Raw genomic sequence first — 20,200 nt, 5'->3', positions numbered from 1 at the left:
TTGCCATTAAAATCTCCTGACATTGTGAGTTTTGTGAAGTCTGAAAGTTAAAACAAGAGCTAATATTCTTTAAATGTATAATAAATGGGAAATTATGTGCTGCATTATAACTCTTAAGATACATTTTTGTATATTTTACAGATTTGGCATAAAATAAGCTTGCTGATAATTATGATCTTTTGTGTTTCTGTATCAGTTGTAACAGTTCCTCTTTCATTTTTCATTTTGTCTCCTCTTCTTTTCTTGGTGAGTCTAGTAGTCAAAGGTTTGTCAAGTTTGTTTATCTCTTCAGAGAACCAGCTCTTAGTTTCATTAATCTTCACTGTATTTTTAGTCTATTTCATTTATTTCTGATTTAGTTTTTGTTTCCTTTTTTATACTAACTTTGGACTTCATTTGTTCTTTTTCTAGTGTGTTAAGGTATAAAGTTAAGTTGCTTATTTGAAATTCTTCTTGTTTCTTGAAGTAGGCACTTATCACTATAAACTTCCCTCTTAGAACTGCTTTTGCTGCATAATCAATGTTGGTATGTTATATTTCCATTTTAGTTTATGTCAAAGATATTTTTAAATTTCTCTTTTGGTTTCATTGACCCACTGGTTGCTCAGTAGCATGTTGTTTAATCTCCACATATTTACGAATTTTCCAGTTTTCACCATGTAATTAACTTCTAGTTTCACACCACTGTGGTTCAGAAAAATATGCTTGATATGATTTAATTCCTTCTAAATTCATTAAGACTTATTTCACTGCCTAAAACATGATCTAGAGAAATTATTCCATATACACCTGAAAAGAATATATTCGATTGTTTTGGAGGGAATATTTTTAATATATCACTTAAGTTCATCTGGTCCAATATGTTGTTTAAGGCTAATGTTTCCTTTTTGGTTTTACTTTTTTTTCCCCCTTTTTGTCTTTTTAGGGCCACACCCATGGCATAAAGAAGTTCCCGGGCTAGGGGTCCAATTGGAGCTGTAGCAGCCAGCCTATGCTACAACCACAGCAACACAGGATCTGAGCCACATCTGTGACCTACAACACAGCTCATGGCAATGCCAGATCCTTATCCCACTGAGTGAAGCCAGGGATGGAATCCACATCCTCATGGATACTAGTGGGGTTCATTACCACTGAGCCGTGACAGGAACTCCCTTCTTGATGATTTTCTATCCATTGATGTAGTGGGGTTCTAAAGTTTCCCATTATTGTTGTATTATTGACTACTTCTCCCTTTAGGTGTCTAAATATTTGCTTTGTATTTTTAGTTACTCTTGTGTTAGGTGCACAAGTATACTGTCTTGTTGGATTGATCCCTTTGTCATTATGTAAAACACATCTTTGTCTCTTACCACACTCTTTGTTTTAAAGTCTATTTTGTCTGATATAAGTATGACTACTCCAGCTTTCTTTTGATTTCCATTTGCATGAAATATCTTTTTCCATCCCTTCACTTTCAGTTTGTGTGTGCCTTTACATATAAAGTGTCTTTAAAGGCAGCATACAGATGGATTTTATTTTCAAACTATATACAAAGCTAAAGTAATTAAAACAGCATGCTATTAGCATAAAAACAGACATATAGGTCAATGGAATAGAATAAATAGCCCCCAAATAAACCCATATATATATATAATCAGTTAATTTATGACAAAGGAGTCAAGACTATACAGTGGGAAAATGGTAGTCTTTTCAATAAATAGTGTTGGAAAAATGCACAGCCACATGCAAAAAAAAATGAAACTTGACCACTTTCTTATACCATACACAAAAGTTAATTCAAAATGTATTAAAGACTTGAACTAAAGACCAGGAAACATAAAACTCCTGAAAGAAAACATAGGCAATAAACCCCTCAACATAGATTTTGGTGATAATTTTTTAAAATAAATTTTATTTAGAGTAGAGTTGACTTACAAAGTCAAATCTCAGTTCAACTATATACTGTGTGGCCTTGGGCAATAATTTAACTTCCCTAAACTAAGTTTTTCCATCTATAAAACTAATACCTAACATGAACAGTTGTTGGGAGGATCAAAGTGCTAACATATCTAAAGCACTCTTTCTAGTGGCTGGCACATGAAAAGCACTTGATAAACACTAGTATTGCCATATTTTTTTTTTTTCTTTTTAGGGCCGCAACCATGGCATATAGAGTTTCCCAGGCTACGGGTCAGACTGGAGCTATAGCTGCCGGCCTATGCCACAGCCACAGCAACACAGGATCCAAGATGAGTCTGCAACCTATACCACAGCACACGGAAATGCCAGATCCTTAACCCACTGAGTAAGGCCAGGGATTAAACCTGCGTCCTTGTGGATGCTAGTCAGATTCATTAACCACTGCGCCATGATGGGAACTCCAGATTGCTGTAATTTTTAATGTTTAGTTTGATTTAAATAGCCTTTAGAACCCTGGCCTCAGAACTTCTGCATGCTGAGTGCAGGGCCAATAAATAAATAAATTAATTAATTAATTAATAAAAATAGTCTTTAGAACTAGATATTGCTCAATTATTTTAAGCTTTCACATAATAAAAAGTGCACTTCAGTATTATAATGATTTTGAAAGCACGGTTCTCTCAGTTGCAAAATGAGGATACAAATATTAGATTTACATTCTTAGGTGATAAGGACAAAATAAGATATTACAAGTGGAAGTAACCTGACCAAAGACCACACATAAATAATACTGAATATTATTGTTTATAAGGTGGATGATGTTTGAGCCCTGGCCTGGGAACTTCTGTATGTTGTGGGTTTGGCCAAAAAAGAACCCAACCAAGAATGGCTTGGTTGAAGCTTGTTGTGCAGCTTGGTGAAATCAGTCATTTCTCAGCCTTTAAAAATAAACACCCATCCTACCCCAAACAGTTCCTCTCAAGCAGAAGCCACTGAGGTGCTTAATAAGTTTGTCTTCTATGAGTTCTTTATTTTCCATGGGAACTTCAGGTAACTTAGCAGTGACAAAGCTGAATCCTTAATCACTAGGCCACCAGGGAACTCTCCATTCTTGGTCTATGATCCCAAAGGAAAGTCTACTATTCTATCTTCCATGGAAAGATATAATCAACTCCTAATCTTGGCATAAATTAATCTGCTTATGAGCCTTTTAAAATAAGGAGTCCATGTAGATTATATAAACAATTTAAAGCTTTGGATTTCCAAGTTAAGGCATGAAAAGAATTTAAACTATTTTACCTTGGAAAGATAGTAAGAACATAACCAACTCTAACCTTGGCAGAAATTAATCTACCTAGTGAGCTAACAAGAGACATGACTCATAGAAAACAAACTTATGGTTACTAGAGGGGATAGAGGAGGTGGGAAGATACATGTTTGGGATTAACAGATACATATTACTATATATAAAATAGAACACTAACAAGGACCTACTGTATAGCACAGGGAACTACATCCAATGTCTTGTAATAAACTATAATGGAAAAGAATCTCACAATGGAAAAAAATAAAAATCATTAAAATAAAAAAATGAGTATCTGCTGGATATTAAAAAAAAAAGAATCTGAAAAAAGAATATATATGCCTGTATAATTCAGTCACTTTGCTGTGCACCTGAGGCTAACACAACACTGTAAACTGACTGTACTTCAATTAAAAAAAAAAACTGGTTGAAAAAAAGACATGACTCAAAAGAGTGGGGAACTGAATAGTTCAGTTATAAAAGGGATAGGGAGAAGGGAAAGGCAGTCTCTAGGTGTGGATACTGGCTAGAATCAGATTCTCACAGGTCCTGTCACTTACCATCTCCTCCAGGAAACTCTCCCCAGTCTCCCCAGACAGTTCCCTGAGGACCCCTGAAATGCTCCTACAGCACCTAACACATGCGGTCTGATAAGGTCTTCTGTCTTCTCCCAGATTTAAAATCATGGAGAAAAGGGAATGGATCCCCTTCTGTCTACCCCCTCTAACACCCAACACTAGGCCTTACGCAGAGAAAGTGTTCAACAAAGATGTTTACACCCCTGAATAAAGGGTAAGGAAAAATCTTCAGTGGAGACCTATCAGCAGACAAGAGCATCAGAAGTTCATCAAGCATTTGGAGAAGAGAATGCTAAAGAAAGCTACAACACCGCTGAAAAACAAACTTTCTTGCTTTGCGGTTTTGCTTGTGGTTTAACAGGTACAAAGATCTAGATTTCCTAATCTTTCCATATTTTAGGCCAGCCTTCAATAGGATTCTCCAAAGCAGACTTGCATGCTGATATCAGTCTTCTTTATTTCAGTGGTCAGCACAGCACTTAAATACAGCCCTTGACAGCCTTTTTTATGGAAATGTGCATTTATATGGGACTAGAAAAATGAGCTGGACACAAGTTTAAAGTCACTTTTGGACAAATCCTCTTGCATCCTGACAGCACTGGATGGTGTCTTACCTGCTGTCCTTTGTCTCCTTTCTGGCCCGGTGAGCCTGGAGCTCCCTGTAATCCTGCTTCTCCCTGAGCAGAAATGAATTTTTTTATCCAACATTCTGTCACAATGAACTAAAGACAAATAGTTTTTAAATAGGAAACTGACAAAAGTAAGACAAAGCTTTGCTCTCCTGGGAGCTGATGCTGGTCCCTCTGCTGGGAGGCTCTTCTCTCCCCACCATGAGGTTTACTACTCCCTCTTTCAAACACCAGGCAGCCACATCTCCTGTCCGAACCTTCCATGGGCTGAAACATGTGCTCTTTTACACTCCTTGCACCTTGTGTGAGCCTCCTGCATGGAGCTTACCCTACATGCTGGTCACTGGAGGAAACTTCAGGTTCCTCTAAATTTCCACCTCATCCCCTTCCCCACTGCTCCAGCCTGGACATGAGATGGTATCAGAGTGCTTGAAGCCCGAAGGCCTGCATCAAGTTGCAGTGCCAGGGGACCTTTTGCTCTAGGAGCTGGGGCAAAATTTTCCTTCCCTAGGGTACAGACATAGAGGGAAGCCTACTTTTAGCACAGGTCTCTGGTTGCCTTTAACCCACAAAAGATGTTCATGTAGGTCCACAGGCCCAGGCTTCCCAATGAGGGAGGGGCAAGTGAAACAAATCCTTTGAGCAAAACCAGGGGCCCTCTGTACTCCCTGTACAACTCACAGCAAAGGGCAGAGCTGGTGGATATTGGGGATACTGGACAGATACAGTCTCCACATAACAGAGACACACAATACATGGAGTATCTTTGGATATGCATTGAAGGGAAGGAACTGAGTTTCCTCCAACTGTGAATTTCCAGAATTGAAGCCTATTGCTGGCACATATTATGTACTCATATTTACCTATTATACAGATGGTTCCTCTCTTTCTTTTCCTCATTGTATTACCCACCCAGGAAAGAAGGTCAGATGGGCTCAGAACTAACGAGACTGAAATCCAGGAAATCCCATCCAATGCACTTCTAACTTACCCAGAGAATGAATGGCTCTGGCACCTGACTTATCTAGCACTGAAGGCTCAGCCACGTTCTGTGCACCAGGGCCATACCCACTGGGCCTGGTTCACTGTCTGGAGTGGTTTCTCTGTGGGCACAGGTTTAGGCTAGCTTACCTTCTCTGGAATACACTGGCACTGGTCTGTTAGTTCCTGCTTTGCTGGCAGAAATGCAGACATTCGACTGGCATACGCAGGTACTGATAAAGATGCAGTACTTCCAAAGCCAACCTGCTCTGGGCACTAAAAATCCAGAAAGGGGTTTTAGGAATAGGGTCAATACCAAATATTCTGACATTCCCAAACTAGTTATGACTCCCACCAACCTAGTTATTACTGGGGTCACCTGAAAGAACTTCCTTCTAAAAACCAAAGGTTGACACCAGCATGTGAAAGTTCACAGTGACTGCTTTTTCACCATCTCCTTAAATTTTTATTACACTGACAACATGCTACAAATGCATAAAATATGGGTTTTGGTGACAAATTCTAAAGCTATTGTAGGTAACTTTATGACAAGCATAGTGATATCAAACATTTACAAGAACTGCATTGTTATGATAAAATAATTTTTGTAAATAAAATCAATATATCTATTTGGGAAACAAATTTAAAAGTAAAAGAGTGTAATTTGAACTTTTAAAACATCATTTACTTTCACAAGATGCTTGTAAAGGTATGTAAAAGTAGAAAATAAATTTGTTTTATGCTTCACACTCTAGTTAATCAAAGAATGTATATCTTATTCTAGTCCACTGTCCTTTAAAGTTATTCAAAATTCTCCACTGTAAGAGACAAGTGATGACTTTTATACTTATCCAGTGGATTCAGAACATGTGGGGCCACAGGAAGTAAAATCTGGTTCCAAAGCAATGAACATTTTTTCCCTCAAAAAATGAATCCAGATGGAGAATCTGAGGAGGATAAATTCATCCTTTCCTCCCCACATACTTTACCCCAGTTCTTACCATGATTTGTAACTCTGAATTTGCAATTTCATAGCTCTGAATTTGCAGTTTAAGGGGAAGGGTTCAGACATTACTCTGTAGACTATCAATTATATATGCCCAGAAAAATACTGTCAGGATACAAAATTAAAATATTGTCTGTGGTTACTTATTGTGGTGAGGTCATGGTTGATATTTATTTTCTTCTTTGGAGTTGGATGTATTTTCCAAATTTTATGTAGTAAACATACATAGCTTTCCAAACAGAAAAAAATATTTTGAAAAACAGGTGGCACTCCAGTGTTTGAGAGCCCAGTAAAAACTAAGAAAAATAGCTTCCCAGAAAAACTGGAACTGGTCCCCTGTCTTTACCACTAGTCCTCTCACATTCATTCTCTGCGGATTTAATGATTAGCTACTGAGTTACCTTAATAAGTTTGTAAGTTCTCAAGTCCAAATTACATTAGAATGAAATACACAAGATTATCACTCAAAAAGGCCATTTATCTCATGTGATTTTTTTTTCTTTTGTCTTTTTAAGGCCGCACCTGCGGCGCATAAAAGTTCCTATGGAGGGGTCACATTGGAGCTACCGCTACCAGCCTACACCACAGCCACAGCAATGCAGGATCCCAGCTGCATCTGTGACCTATACCACTGCTCATGTCAATGCCAGATCCTTAACCCACTGAGCAAGGCCAGGGATCGAACCCACATCCTCATGGATACTAGTTGGGTTTGTGATCACTGAGTCACCATGGGAATTCCCTTAAATAACTTTAAAAGCCTGTTTCAGGCTTTAATATAAAACTGCCCATGCTTTCCAAAAAGTGTCCAAAGGGATATAAGATGTACAAGTAAGGACCCCTCCCCTCATAAAACCACTGGTTTTGATTTGACACATATTCAGTTAATTAGCCCTCAAAATTTTAACCATATTTCTCATTTACTTTCAACAAATGTTGCTGATTTTCTCCTCTTTATATTTATTCTTTTTTCTCTTTGTCTGTACTTATGAAAACTGACTGTTTCAGAAAGAGAAAATCCAATTAATGGTAACAAAGAAGTATATTTATAGATTATCCTGAATAAATTTCACCTTTCAAATATGCTATAAGATATTAATAACAGAAAGCTTGTCTGATTTGAAATTATGCAACAAAAATAGATTTTTAAGCAAGTACATTTAAATTGTCTGAGTTCAAATATTTTTCAAAAAAATATACAGTTGATGTTAGAATTATAGCAGAAGCACTTAAGTAATTTTTATACAATGTTACCTTCCAAAATATACATTCCCATTAAATGTAAATGAAATATGTTTCTATTTCTTATTAACCATTAACAGAATGGTGCTGTTTCCCTGCCTAAATAATTATCAGCGGAAAAAGAAGCAGTCTTTTGTTCTTTTTTTCCCAAGTTGGAGATGAATTCCTACCTTATTTTCTACTCTTTAAATCTTTTAAAAACATGATTAAAATTTTTTTTGCATAATGTGTGAGGTCACGTGACTGCTTTTAATTATCAAATCATTCCATCCAATCCATCACCTATAATTCTTTAAATAGTTTTCTCACAATTCAAGTTGGAAATATCTATTATGTGATGACACAGAACAGTGATTATTGGTCAAGAATATAATATTCAGGTATATCAAAACATCATTATGTTACTTTTCAATCAGGGAAAATTATTATTTTAAGAGTTCCTAAGTAAAAGAAGCATAATTAACTAAAGAAAAATTTCTGGAGGTATTCACATCTTCAAGATTTGAATGCGTGGCTCCAGGAAGTCTAGGTTTTTCAAGTTACATAAGTTACATGTAACCAAGTTACCAAGTTACATAAGCAAAACATATAATTTCGAGAGACTTAGCTATGTTTTGAGTCAGTTAATCATATTACTCTACTACCCAAATAAGTGATAGAAGTTAAAAATATTTTTGAATTACTGAACTAACAATACAATTTTTCTATAACTTTCAATGATAAGAATAGAACTTATGGGAAATTTAAGATACACAGAATAACTTTTCATGTTCTTTCTGTGATCCTTTTCAGAATTAGTGCCTTTCGAACACCATTCAACAAGTCAAGATACAGTGTTTTGACTATTTTCTACAAAGCACTGAGAATAAAAAAGAGGGGTACAAAAGTATAACTCCTCTCATTGAGTTTAAAGGTTGCAGAAAAAGTTAAAAACGAATACAGTTATACCTAATAATATAAGATGCACATGTAGTCACTGCAATTGGAGATATAGATAGTACTAAATTTAGTAAATTTTTGGAATGGAAGATTGGTACAAGAAGGTTGGGTTGAGAATATTAAGAATGAGAGGCTGAGAAACTGAATTTATATTTTCCTGCCAACTGGGAGTAACTACAGGCTTTAAGAGAGAAGTGAATAGAGGGCAAGGAATGTGTTTTATTCACACCTGCTAGATGTGCAGCTTAGCACAGTGTCTCTAAGATCAACATTTTTGAATAATAAATATTTAGTGGAAGAAAATAAATGAATCTGTGAAGCAGTGATTCAGGGCTTATTCTGGCTATCTGGGAAAGGAGAAGGTAGACAACAGGATAATGCAACAATCCAGGCATAAGAGGTAAAGGTGGAGCATGGCCGGGAAAGGGGAAGATGCAGATGAAAAATCTCTCACAGGGGAAAACTCCCAGGATGGGTGACAGGCTAGAAGAGGGCAGTGAGTGAGAATAACATAGGATCACAGGCATAAAACTCCTGTAACTGGAAAATAATGATGCTACCATCAGAACATGGTTTAAGGAGAAAAGCATGAATTTTCCTTTATTCATGTTGAGTCCAAAGTGAGGCCATATCATTCTTGAAGTTCAGGATGAAACACTGGGATTAAAGCCGTGACAAGAAACAATGAGAGAGCCATAAGAGGGGTCTCTCACTTGTAACTATTTGCTCATCTGGCTTCAGCAGATATTCAGCGCTGCCCTACAGGTGGACTCTACAGACCAGGCAGCTGGCCTTCTACCATCTTCACACACCAAAATAATGAACTTACCTTAGTGTCTGACATCTCACAACAAGTTTCTTGAGCTATGAAGTTCAAGTCACAGTAGATTTTAAGTTGGTGAAGTTCAACCTATTAAAAAATTAGTAATAAGACATATCATTAGCTTTTTTTGAAGATCACATAGTCATTTGGGAACAATGGTAATGTATCTGGAAAAAGAAAAGAAACTAATACAAATAAATTGCTGGCAGATTTTTTTTTTGTATTTAATTTAGGATTCATGGTTTTATGTATCATTTGAGAAATTTGAGTTATATATATAAACATATATATAACTATATATACATAACTATATAACTATATATATATAAAGTAAATCAGGTAATAAGAGCAATTGCAAATCTTTGCTCCTTGTTTCAAACAATAAAAAAAGAAGTATTTAATTCAAGAAGGGTAATGCACTACCATAAAGTTTGGCCACAAAATGAAGAATATTTCAAAGTCAAAGATTCTGGAGAAAAAGTCAAGTCAAAGCTAGGGGCACATGATGGAAAAGGCCTTATCTGAAATTCCAGAGCCCCCACTTGAGGCACTGAAATAGATGCTCACTTCTCAGTAAGAAAAAAAAAATGGTATTTAGTTTTTATCTATTTTTCATGGATTTGCCTAACACCTATGAGTTTTATACTATATTCGCATACTCCTGAAAAAGACTCTCCATCTTTTTACAAAAATAATTTATTCCTCTATTTGCTCAGCAAATTCATATTTTTTTTGGCATTTGGACATAAAATAAAAGGTAGCTTAAGGAAAGTACAATCATGCCCTTAAAGGGAAGATCACACTGTAAATCAACTTTAATGGAAAAAAATAAAAATCATAAATAAATAAATAAAGGCAACACCAAACTACCACATAAGAGAAAGGAAATAGTATAGACCATTGTCGAAATTTCAATAGGGAAGATGGCAAAGAGGTTATTTTAAATGAGTTTATGGTTTGTAAATTTAAAAATATAATTAATAATTAATCATATGATGATCTGACTTATAGGTCAGGAACAACCTTTTTCCTCCCCTCCCCCCTCCTCCTGCTGCCTGCCTTCGTCTCTCTCTGCCTCTCTCTACCTCTTTCTCTGTCTCGTAATGTAATAGAGCTAGATTATGTATTACTTTGAGGCCAGAAAGTAATAGTAAAACCCAACTATAATAATATAACAATCCTATGACAACAGAAAGCAGATACTAGTGGTTAGCTCCGAATCTCTACTCCAACACCAAAAAAGCAAGAAGGAGCAGGGGAAGCTGTAAATATTAGTCTACGCTGAGATGAACAAAATCAGTTCAGCTCATAGAAAGCATTAAAAACTCCAGACATCTTTTGGATTCAAGAGTGGCCTAAGATTTGAAGCCAATGCAAAATTGTGAAATGAAATGAAATTTAGTTGTTTCTTTTCTATAACTTTTTGCAAAAGATTATGGGAAGTAAATTTTTATTTATAAAGTTTAAATACACTGTCTTACATAGTTTAATGAAACATCAGGCAGTTAACATGCCCATTATGTAGAATGAAGAATGGAGAGACTCCAAATAATTTTCTTCTGAACTAAAACTATTTATCATTATCACTGTTATATAAATATCCAATAAATACTGAAATTCTATTATATCATCCACTGTGCTAGAACTTTCACATAAATTATTTTAGTTAACTGAAGATAGATGATGAATTTTCGGGTGATTAGAACCTAATATGAAGCTACAACCAGCCTAGTTAAATTATGCTTTTAAAATTCATTAGTTATTTTAGAATTCTTCACTGACACAGGGCTTCAGGAGAAGAATGCACTGACTCCTGTCACTTAGGGTAGTATATGTAAAATAAAACCCAATAATTAGAAGTTTTTTTTCAATAACTTACATTCTCTTTTTTTTTTTTTTTTTTTTTTTTGTCTTTTTGCCATTTCTTGGGCCGCTCCCACGGCATATGGAGATTCCCAAGCTAGAGGTCTAATCTGAGCCATAGCCACTGGCCTACGCCAGAGCCACAGCAACGCGGATCCGAGCTGCGTCTGCAACCTACACCACAGCTCATGGCAACACCGGATCCTTAACCCACTGATCAAGGCCAGGGATTGAATCCGCAACCTCATGGTTCCTAGTCAGATTCGTTAACCACTGTGCCATGACGGGAACTCCAATAACTTACATTCTTAATAAATAAAAATAGTTTCACATTACAACAGATCTTATAAATCACAGAGCTTATATGGAGATGATTTTAAAAAGTTAGCTCACTTAAAGTTTTAGTAGGACCAAGAATCTTTTAAATATATATATTTTATTTGTTTAACTTAAACAGTGACTATCTCCTTAAAAAGCTCCATCATTGTGATACGGCTTTTAATATTATTCTCAAATGAACTAAGATTCCACATTGAACTATGAAACCATTTGAAGACTGTAATTTTCACAAAAGGCTATAACTGTGTCTTTTGATCAGGCCACACATGATATTCTTCAGCCTAAGGTTCTTTCCTTGAGGAAGAACTTAATAAGACACAGAACACAATACTCAATCTTCAGAGGGGAGCCTCTGAGTCAGGCCCCCACTCTTGCAATAACTTGTTCCTCTCTCATTGCCATCTCTTTTCCAAAGGTTATGAATTTATATCCTAACCCAAATCCTAATGTTCTTTGGTCCTCCCAGTTTCCCACTTTACCCTCACTAGTGCTATGGAAGATCAGATTCCAGTCCCCAACTCCAGTGCTTCATTGTGGACCACTGCTACCCTGACTACAGTTGCTAGAATTCCATGCAGATCACTTCCTATCTACCTACGCTCCACCCAGTGCTGAAACTTGCATTTCTGATGTTCAGCTTCTGGGTTCCACTTTCTCCCTTCACTTTGGAGAAACCTTTCTGAAAGGTCTTTAATGAATACTGTTAATACTATTGGCAGCCACCATTTACTGACATAGATTTAATCCACTTTTACTGACATAGACTTAGCCTTTAAGATCTTTGAGAGAGGAGCAGCATGTTTTCCACTCTCTATGTCAGGGCTGAGTGGCATGTCTGGCCCTAAATAAAATAAAAGAATATACAGAGAACTGACCACATGAGATGCACTATAGCACACACTCTATACAATTATAACTAGTGAGTCTACCAAAATTATTTTATAATTGAGGATTCCAAGACTCAGATAAATCAATAGCTAATAAAGCAGAAGATCATAAGAGTTAATTGGATGTGCCAGGATTTATAATCACATCTGTGTGATCCCCAAACAAGCTCACTCTCCATGATGCCGTGATGTCAAATCTCCAGAACTGGCTTCTACACTGACCTATTTTGATGACCATCACTGAACTTCAGTTATGATATTCTCACTGATTTGTCATTTTTTTCTTAGAGAAGACAGTTTAAAAATATTTTATTGACTACATATATGCACATTTATAATATCTATTTATCTATCCATCTATCATACATTTCTGGTATCTACCACAGGGGCCTTTAGAAATAATATGCTGGCCAAATATGTATTTGCACAGAATTGTACTTTTGAAATAAAATCAAACTGTTAAATTCTTTGTGTTAACAGTATTAGTAATTCCCATTGGTGACCTGCATTCAGATTATTTATATGGGTTTTCCCACCATTCTACCCATAAGAAAATGTGAAGTCATCAAACTTGGATATATCCCCCCCTTTTAAGATTATAGGCCTTCTTCTTTAGGGAAATTAATCATAAATCTATATCACCTGAGCTTCAAACATAATTTTTAAAGGAATTTTCGTCTTAGTTTTACTAGCCAATTGTTCTCATCCAAATGACCTACAGATACATTTAGCGGCTGCGTTTCAGTCCAATAGAACTCTGAAAAACAATTATAAGCTTATGAAAAATAGTCTGCAAGACAAAAAACCTGTGATTCTGAGGATGAATAAATAGCCTATTGTTCTTGAATGAAAATATTAGATAATATGGAACCATTTAACTTAAAGTGCATCTTTTCCCAATCCTTTCTATTTAAAACATACGAACTTAGACCAACCTTACTCTTTGTACCATATTTTCAATTTTGGTAGAATTTCATTTTCATAACCTTGTTTTTTAAGGCCTGGCCTAGTTCTTTTAGATTCACAAGCTAGAGATAATGGATGAAAAAAGAAAATAATATATATGAAATTACAGATGGAAATACACAGCCATGCTTTACACATCTGAGAGGAAATTAATTTAAATAGTGTTGAGAAGGGAATGTATTATAAAGGAAAAAGGTTCTAATAAGATGTTTTAATTTATAAATTTTACTAGTTTGCTTCCACAACTCACATCCACAGGCTTGCCATCTGAAGCTCGAGCCATAATAATTGTCCTTCCACGAAAGTCCAAAGCACCTTTTCCATCAGTATTCTGGCTTGCAACTAAGTTACAGTCCATATAGAGTGAAATGCCCTGGGATTGTATGCCAATGCCAAGTTTATGCCACTGACGATCAAACAAAGAACGGAGTTCTCGATTTTTAAAAATGAAGTTCAACACATCTCCCTCGGCAGCTCGGAACATAAACTCCACCACCTTCTTTCCACCATCAATTACTATAGACACCTGCAAAGATGCAAATGGTCTTTAAATATTTGAAATTAAATTTTAAAGATTATTAAAACACTCAAAGACAAACTCAAGATGTATGTTAGTAGAACTGAGGCACTTAGTAAAATGGTTTAGATCACACCTATGTCCACTGGATTCATTAACATGAAAGAACAGCAAACATTCAGCTACAAAAATGGTTTAAATATGGGATATTTGGTGAATTTAAAATGCTCCCTTCTTGAGAGTACATTAAGGAGTATATATGTATTTATATATGTGTGTGTATATCTAAGTATATATATGCATGTGTATAATTCTATATGATGGATTCAAGAATTAAATGTTACCAATTTAAAAAGAATAAGAAATTGTCATTTCTCCTAGAATGGAAATTGAGATAAACTTCTTTCACCTTTGATGATTTGCACGGTACAGAGAAAATGCATTTCCATAAAAAACATATTATTTTCATTCAATTCATATTTCCATCTTAAAATTGTGACTATATAATAACAGATTAAAAGACCAGTGAAACGAAAAACATTTCAATGATATGTATGGAAATAAACATAGACAGATGGTGCCCATAAGTAACTGTGATGTTCATCTCCCCTCTCTAGAGTACCCACATCCCCTTCTTTTTGCCCCAATGCCATCTCTCCTACAAGTATTCCTAGATCCCATCTCTTCTCGTGTCTGGTCTCAGGAGCTGTCCCTTCTATGCTCCCAGTCCCCACCCAACTCTAAGCTGTCCCCTGCCACCACACTTGTCACCCTGTGATCATGTTTTGTATGCTGTTCTACTACGTGGCATTACCAGACCTTGTGCTCCTTGAGAAGAGGAATCATGTTTTGTCAATCTCCTATCTTTGTCACTAACTAGTGTCTAGCAAGTGCTTGGTTATTTTCTCTTTCTGGAATCATATTTGTATCTCATCTCTTAATCCATTAAGGATTTTCAGATAAAATAATGAACAGCTTTAAAATAATTTATAATATCAGAAATGATAGATGAAGTCGTCGTTACTGAAGTGGACTTGGTGTCAACAAAGTAATTGTAAATGAACAGCAGTTTGAGTGTCTTCCAGACAAAAACAGGAATCTAATAGTAAAAAAGCAAAGCAAAACAAAACAAAACAAAAAAACCCTTAAACTAATCTTGTCTCACCCACCAGGCTCTCACTGCAGACCTCAGCAAGACCCTCCTAATTCTGAGAATACTTACATTTCCCTGTGGATGATTTCTCTGACAGCATATTCACATATGAGGTCTGCTCCCAAACTTATGCTCACAGTTCCAAGATTCACCTGGCCTAATCACACCAAAGATCACTCACTCACCAGCACAGCTCTCTGGTTCCTTACCTGTGGCATATTCTGCTGGTTTAAAACCTGCCACAGAAACCACCGTTCCTTTTTGGTGCTTCTTCGTACCCGAAACATGGCCACCATCGCGAAATGCTCAGGAAGGCCTTTGGGAAATACCTTACTGTGGGAAGAAAACAAGGAACCATTACAGAAAACTAAAGGGGGTAAGGACAGAAAATCTCTGTATGAAGTTCTTTGCAAAACAATATCTGTCGTATTTTCTCAATGAATTTATAATTTATTATGCATCTTTATAATAATCTACCTACTGTATATATGGAGGCAGCCATGCCTACATTACCTATGGAATTTGTATCCTTGTTCTTTCTCTTAAAAAATTTCCTGGTAGGGTGTTGTTAAAGCTTGAGGTCTGTATAAGTTAGTAACTAGGCTATACGTGATGATATTCGTTCACTCAACAAGATGTTCCATCTGAATCTCAGAATTCACTTCAGACTGGCAAAGAGTAGACATTTATAAAGGAAATAAATAGTACCCCTTAATTTTGTCAGTAGAGAGAAGTACAGAGCACTTCAAAGAACACTGCTAACAATTAAATGTATATTTTCCGAAGAAGTTTTATTGTATTAAACCCTTGCAAAATTAATTCCTACTTCTGATTTTCTAGTAGGTATCAATTTAAGACTAAAACCATATATAGAAAGATGTTCAGCTTATTTTTCATTCTTACAGAAAATAAAATAAACAAATCCCTTCTAGGTAGTAGAGGAAAACCTAAAGACAGTCTAAAGATGCTTCTGCTTCAATCTTGTTTCAAAATACTGGTCCCACTGGATCCATGAAGAAACTCAGGGACAAAAATTCACAATGAATATAAATTGTAATTGGGCTTTCATTGGAAAACAAAGAGAATTACATTCTTCTAAGCTGACTTTAAAATTTATGTGCCTTGTATATTAAAAATATGCAAGGCAGGAATCTTGCTTTTCTTTTAAAAAATCATGAGAAGTAGTAAGTAAGAATTCTCTTAAGGACTAACATAGCCAGAATTTGTTTATATAAATAAAACATCATACACTGAGATGGTAACTACTAACTGGGAATACCACACCAAGGTTCATTGAAAATGACAACCAAACTCATGGGGAATTCTGAAACCTTGGCTTTACACTTTGTGTTAGAGACAAAGTCATATGTGGTAGGGAAATCAGGGGAAAAAAATGAAAAACAACTATGCTGGCCTATAGTTCTTACTTGGTCAAACGCATGTGTGCATGCACATACCTCAGGGATATTGCAGGTTTGGTTCTAGACTACTGGAATAAAATGAATATCACGATAAAGCTAGTCACACGAATTTTTTGGTTTCCCATTATGTGTAAAAGTTGTGTTTACACATTAGGATACTCCATTCAGTGTGCAGTACCATTATATCTAAAAATATACATATCTTAATTTTAAAAATACTTTAGTGCTAAAAAAATGTTAACCATCATCTCAAACACAGGGTTGCCACAAAGTTTTAATTTGTGAAAAACAAACAGGAGTTCCCATCCTGGCACAGCGGAAAAGAATCTGACTAGGAACAATGAGATTGCGGGTTTGATCCCTGGCCTCGCTCAGTGTAAAGACAAAAGACAAACAAACAAACAATATCTGTGAAGTGCAATAAAGTGAAACTCAGTAAAATTAGGTCTGCCTAATTTCATTACACACACACACATACATACATACACACCCTCTCCAGCTTCTGCAGAAGTTTGTTCCTCCCCGGCATGAGCCTCACAGGTACCCAGGAAGGTAAACCAGCCCACATACCAGGAGCACCCCAACACGCAGTTCAGAGATTCTAACTTCCTCTTCATTGCAGATTATCCCACTGCCTCCTGTCTTTTGAGAATCCATTATCTCTTCCCCTTTTGCTTCATCTCTCATGCTGCAGTCATTTTTTTCACTTTAGAGGGTTAAAACTCCATTGAAATCCCCAGTCTCGCCCTTTCCAATGACCCCTTTTTCTTGCTTTTCAGATATATGCCTATCTTCACCATCTCCCCTGCTATAAAACAGACAAAACTTCCTCCATCCTTGCTATAGCATAATCCATATATATAGCATTATCTTTCTCTATATATAGAGAGATCCATATATATCTACCATATATCCGCCAAACTTATTAAACGAATCCTCTGAACGCCTGCATTGTCGCCATCCACTCAGTCCTGAGCCTCCGTGCATTGTGAAAGCAGTCCCTTCCTCTCCCCAAGGATGCTCCCTGTACTCTCTTTCCACGAAGGTCATCACGTGATGCAGCACCCCCCAATCAGTGCAAGCGCCGTAGTTCCCACCAAATCTGAACTCAGGCAGCAGCTCCACTGAAACAGGGCTCTGGAAGCCCCCAGCCAATGGAGGACCTGGAGTACAGGATGTCAACTGCAAAGACAGACCAGCTTTTTCAGTCAAGAAGTTAATCCAAGAACCAGACGCACTTATTTTCAAATAGGATTTCCACTCATAATAAATAACTTTGGGATTTGTTCCTGGGTCTCCGACAGATCAGAAAATATCTCCTTTGAAATTCTGGCAATATCCCCACTGTGGAAGCTTCAATTTTTGTTTGGATTTTTTTTTTCTTTTAATTAGGATGTTGGAAAATAATGAAATAAGAAAAATATAACTCCTTTTAAACTTTAGAAAGTCCCTCCATCCCCAAGCACAGAAAAGGTCGGTCGTTTTTTGAGCACATGGAACATTAAAGTACTGTTACCTTTCACTCTCCCTAAAAAGGCAGTCTTTTCTGTTTAAGCTCGTCAACCCGTCAGGCATCCTATTCTCGTCCCAAAGGCGGGCCGACCTCGGGCTCACAACACAGGTCTCTTGCGGTGCTCCTGTGCAAAGCCAAGTCCCAGACTAGAAACCTCTGTAGACACCTGGAGCACGGGGATCACATGGGTTCTGCGTCATATGACACAGACTTTAGACCAAAACTTGTCGATGGAAGTGTCCATTAGATAACTCTTATTAAAGAAGTCGAGTCAAAACTGATACCAGCCAAGGTGGTTACAACTGACTTGACAGAGGGCTGAAGTGACCCACCAGCAGGCACCATAAACCACAATAAACTTTTCGGGGTCATAGAATGATCTGGCAATGACAGGGGCTGCCGGAGGACCAGTCAGAAGGAAGGACGACAAGCCAGCATTTCCAAAGAGGCAGTTCCAGACATCATGTATAAGCGAGAAGGGGCGCTGACACAGGCGGCGCCAAGTGCAGTGCGCAGGCGCAGAAGGGCTCCTCCCAGAGCTGCCAGATGGTCTGAGTACCGGTTTGGAAATGGACCACGAGGGCTGCAACAGAGGCTCGGCAACCTGTTCAAAGGCAAAGGGACTATGGCATCTTCAGGTCATCCTGCTGTCAAACCCTGAGTCAGATCTCCTTCCTCCACACTTCTGGGCCAAAGTGTGCTCTCTGAGAGCCAGACACTGGAGTCCACCCGGGAGAGGACTCTGCCCTGAGCCACTCGTCCCTGAGCTCTTCCTCTCCTATCAGCTCACCAGCAAAGCAACACAGCAGCCCCGGTCCTCTACACCGTTCTGCAGAGTGAGGGTCTCCCCCCAGACAGTGCTGCTCAAATCCAGAGGCTTCTGGGTCCTGGCCCTCAATATTCACCCAGGGACAATGTTACGAAGACAGCTAGTGGCCCAGTGAATTGGGCCACAGACCAGGTCCCGGTCCTGTGACTTGCGATGTAGAATTCTTTCCGGTCTTGAAAGTTTCCTATGTGTTGCAATGTGCTGGTGTTTCAGTTAGGCACAGGTTGATAACTAATTAACAGTACTGGTCACCTTAGCCACACAGTGACTAACGCGTGTAAGTGGGCCACTGTGACCTTCCCAACAGCCTCTAGCTTCAGCTCCCTGAATTCCTTCTGTTTCAATGCAGATTCTAGGGCGGTTGCTGGTAGGCTCTCAGCGTTGATGAAGAGACCCAGAGACAGCAAAGAATAAAATGGGGCATTCTATAGGGTCAGCTCTTGCAGCATGGCCACCTGTCTTAAAACCCTCACTCAGAGCAAAGAGAACAGGGAGACATGGCACCATGTTTAAGAGCCTGAAAGGGTGACTTTGGAAATGTCTGTTTCTGTTATTGGCTTCAATAACCACAATGCAGATGTCTTTTCTCATCTGTCCTTAAAGTCCTATGAGTAAAACAGTTAAAATCAGTCAAGAATTCCCTCCAAATAAATTAAAATAAAAGCATTCCCAGTCACCTAATGTACTGGCCTTTTCTCAATCCTCATTCCCCTCAATCCTTCTGAAGATTTTCACAATGAAGACATCCTTTCCTCATAAGATATAAACCCAAGAGTCACAGCTACATCGCTATAGAGCCCAGCCAGGAAACTGGAATGTAAGCGTCCTCAGGTTCTTTGTCTATCTTATTCACTAGTATAAAAATAGTGCCTGCACAAAGTAGGCAATCAGTAAATATTATCAAATGAATCGATTAATGAGCTGAATTCAGATATTAAAAAATCTAAAACAAAAACAAACAATAAAATAACACATAGTCCCCTCTAGGTCTAGCCTTAGTTTTTCTATCTTGGATAGAAATGTACATACAAGACATTTTCATTTTTCTCTTAAGACTACTATAGGAAAAACAAATAGATCAAGCGAATTAATAATAGCACTGATACTCCTCCTCAGTTAGAGGACACACATGTACGTAGACTGAGGGAAATATAGAGCCCAGCTCATCTAGGGGCAGCTGCTATATTAACTCTAGCAAAACTCTTACCATATAGGGATGAAGTTCAGTGTTGCCAGCTCATCCCATTTTTCTAGAGAAGCCAGATACCCAGATTTTTATCTGAAAAGTTTAAAGCTATAATTTTGGCAA

At 37.4% G+C, this 20,200-nt stretch overlaps 1 protein-coding gene across 5 annotated transcripts in view; it reads right to left on the bottom strand.

Annotated features, from left to right (window-relative positions):
* COL19A1 (collagen type XIX alpha 1 chain) overlaps positions 1–20,200 on the bottom strand; it is a 357,656-nt gene that overhangs the window by 285,904 nt on the left and 51,552 nt on the right. For all 5 annotated transcript variants that reach the window (XM_084958732.1, XM_003121272.6, XM_084958748.1 and 2 more), the window contains exons 5-9: positions 15,338–15,461; positions 13,709–13,984; positions 9,410–9,490; positions 5,544–5,669; positions 4,398–4,460 (exon numbers count right to left, since the gene is read on the bottom strand). In XM_084958732.1, coding sequence (XP_084814858.1) covers positions 4,398–4,460; positions 5,544–5,669; positions 9,410–9,490; positions 13,709–13,984; positions 15,338–15,461 — 670 coding nt within the window. The remainder of the gene's footprint in view (positions 1–4,397; positions 4,461–5,543; positions 5,670–9,409; positions 9,491–13,708; positions 13,985–15,337; positions 15,462–20,200) is intronic.

Source organism: Sus scrofa, chromosome 1 (assembly GCF_054392235.1).
Source record: "Sus scrofa isolate SSC_HxYL_T2T_F1_AM1 chromosome 1, Sscrofa_HxYL_maternal_Yorkshire_Landrace_v2.0, whole genome shotgun sequence".
Lineage (NCBI taxonomy): Eukaryota > Metazoa > Chordata > Mammalia > Artiodactyla > Suidae > Sus > Sus scrofa.
This window is presented reverse-complemented; position numbering and strand designations above follow the sequence as displayed.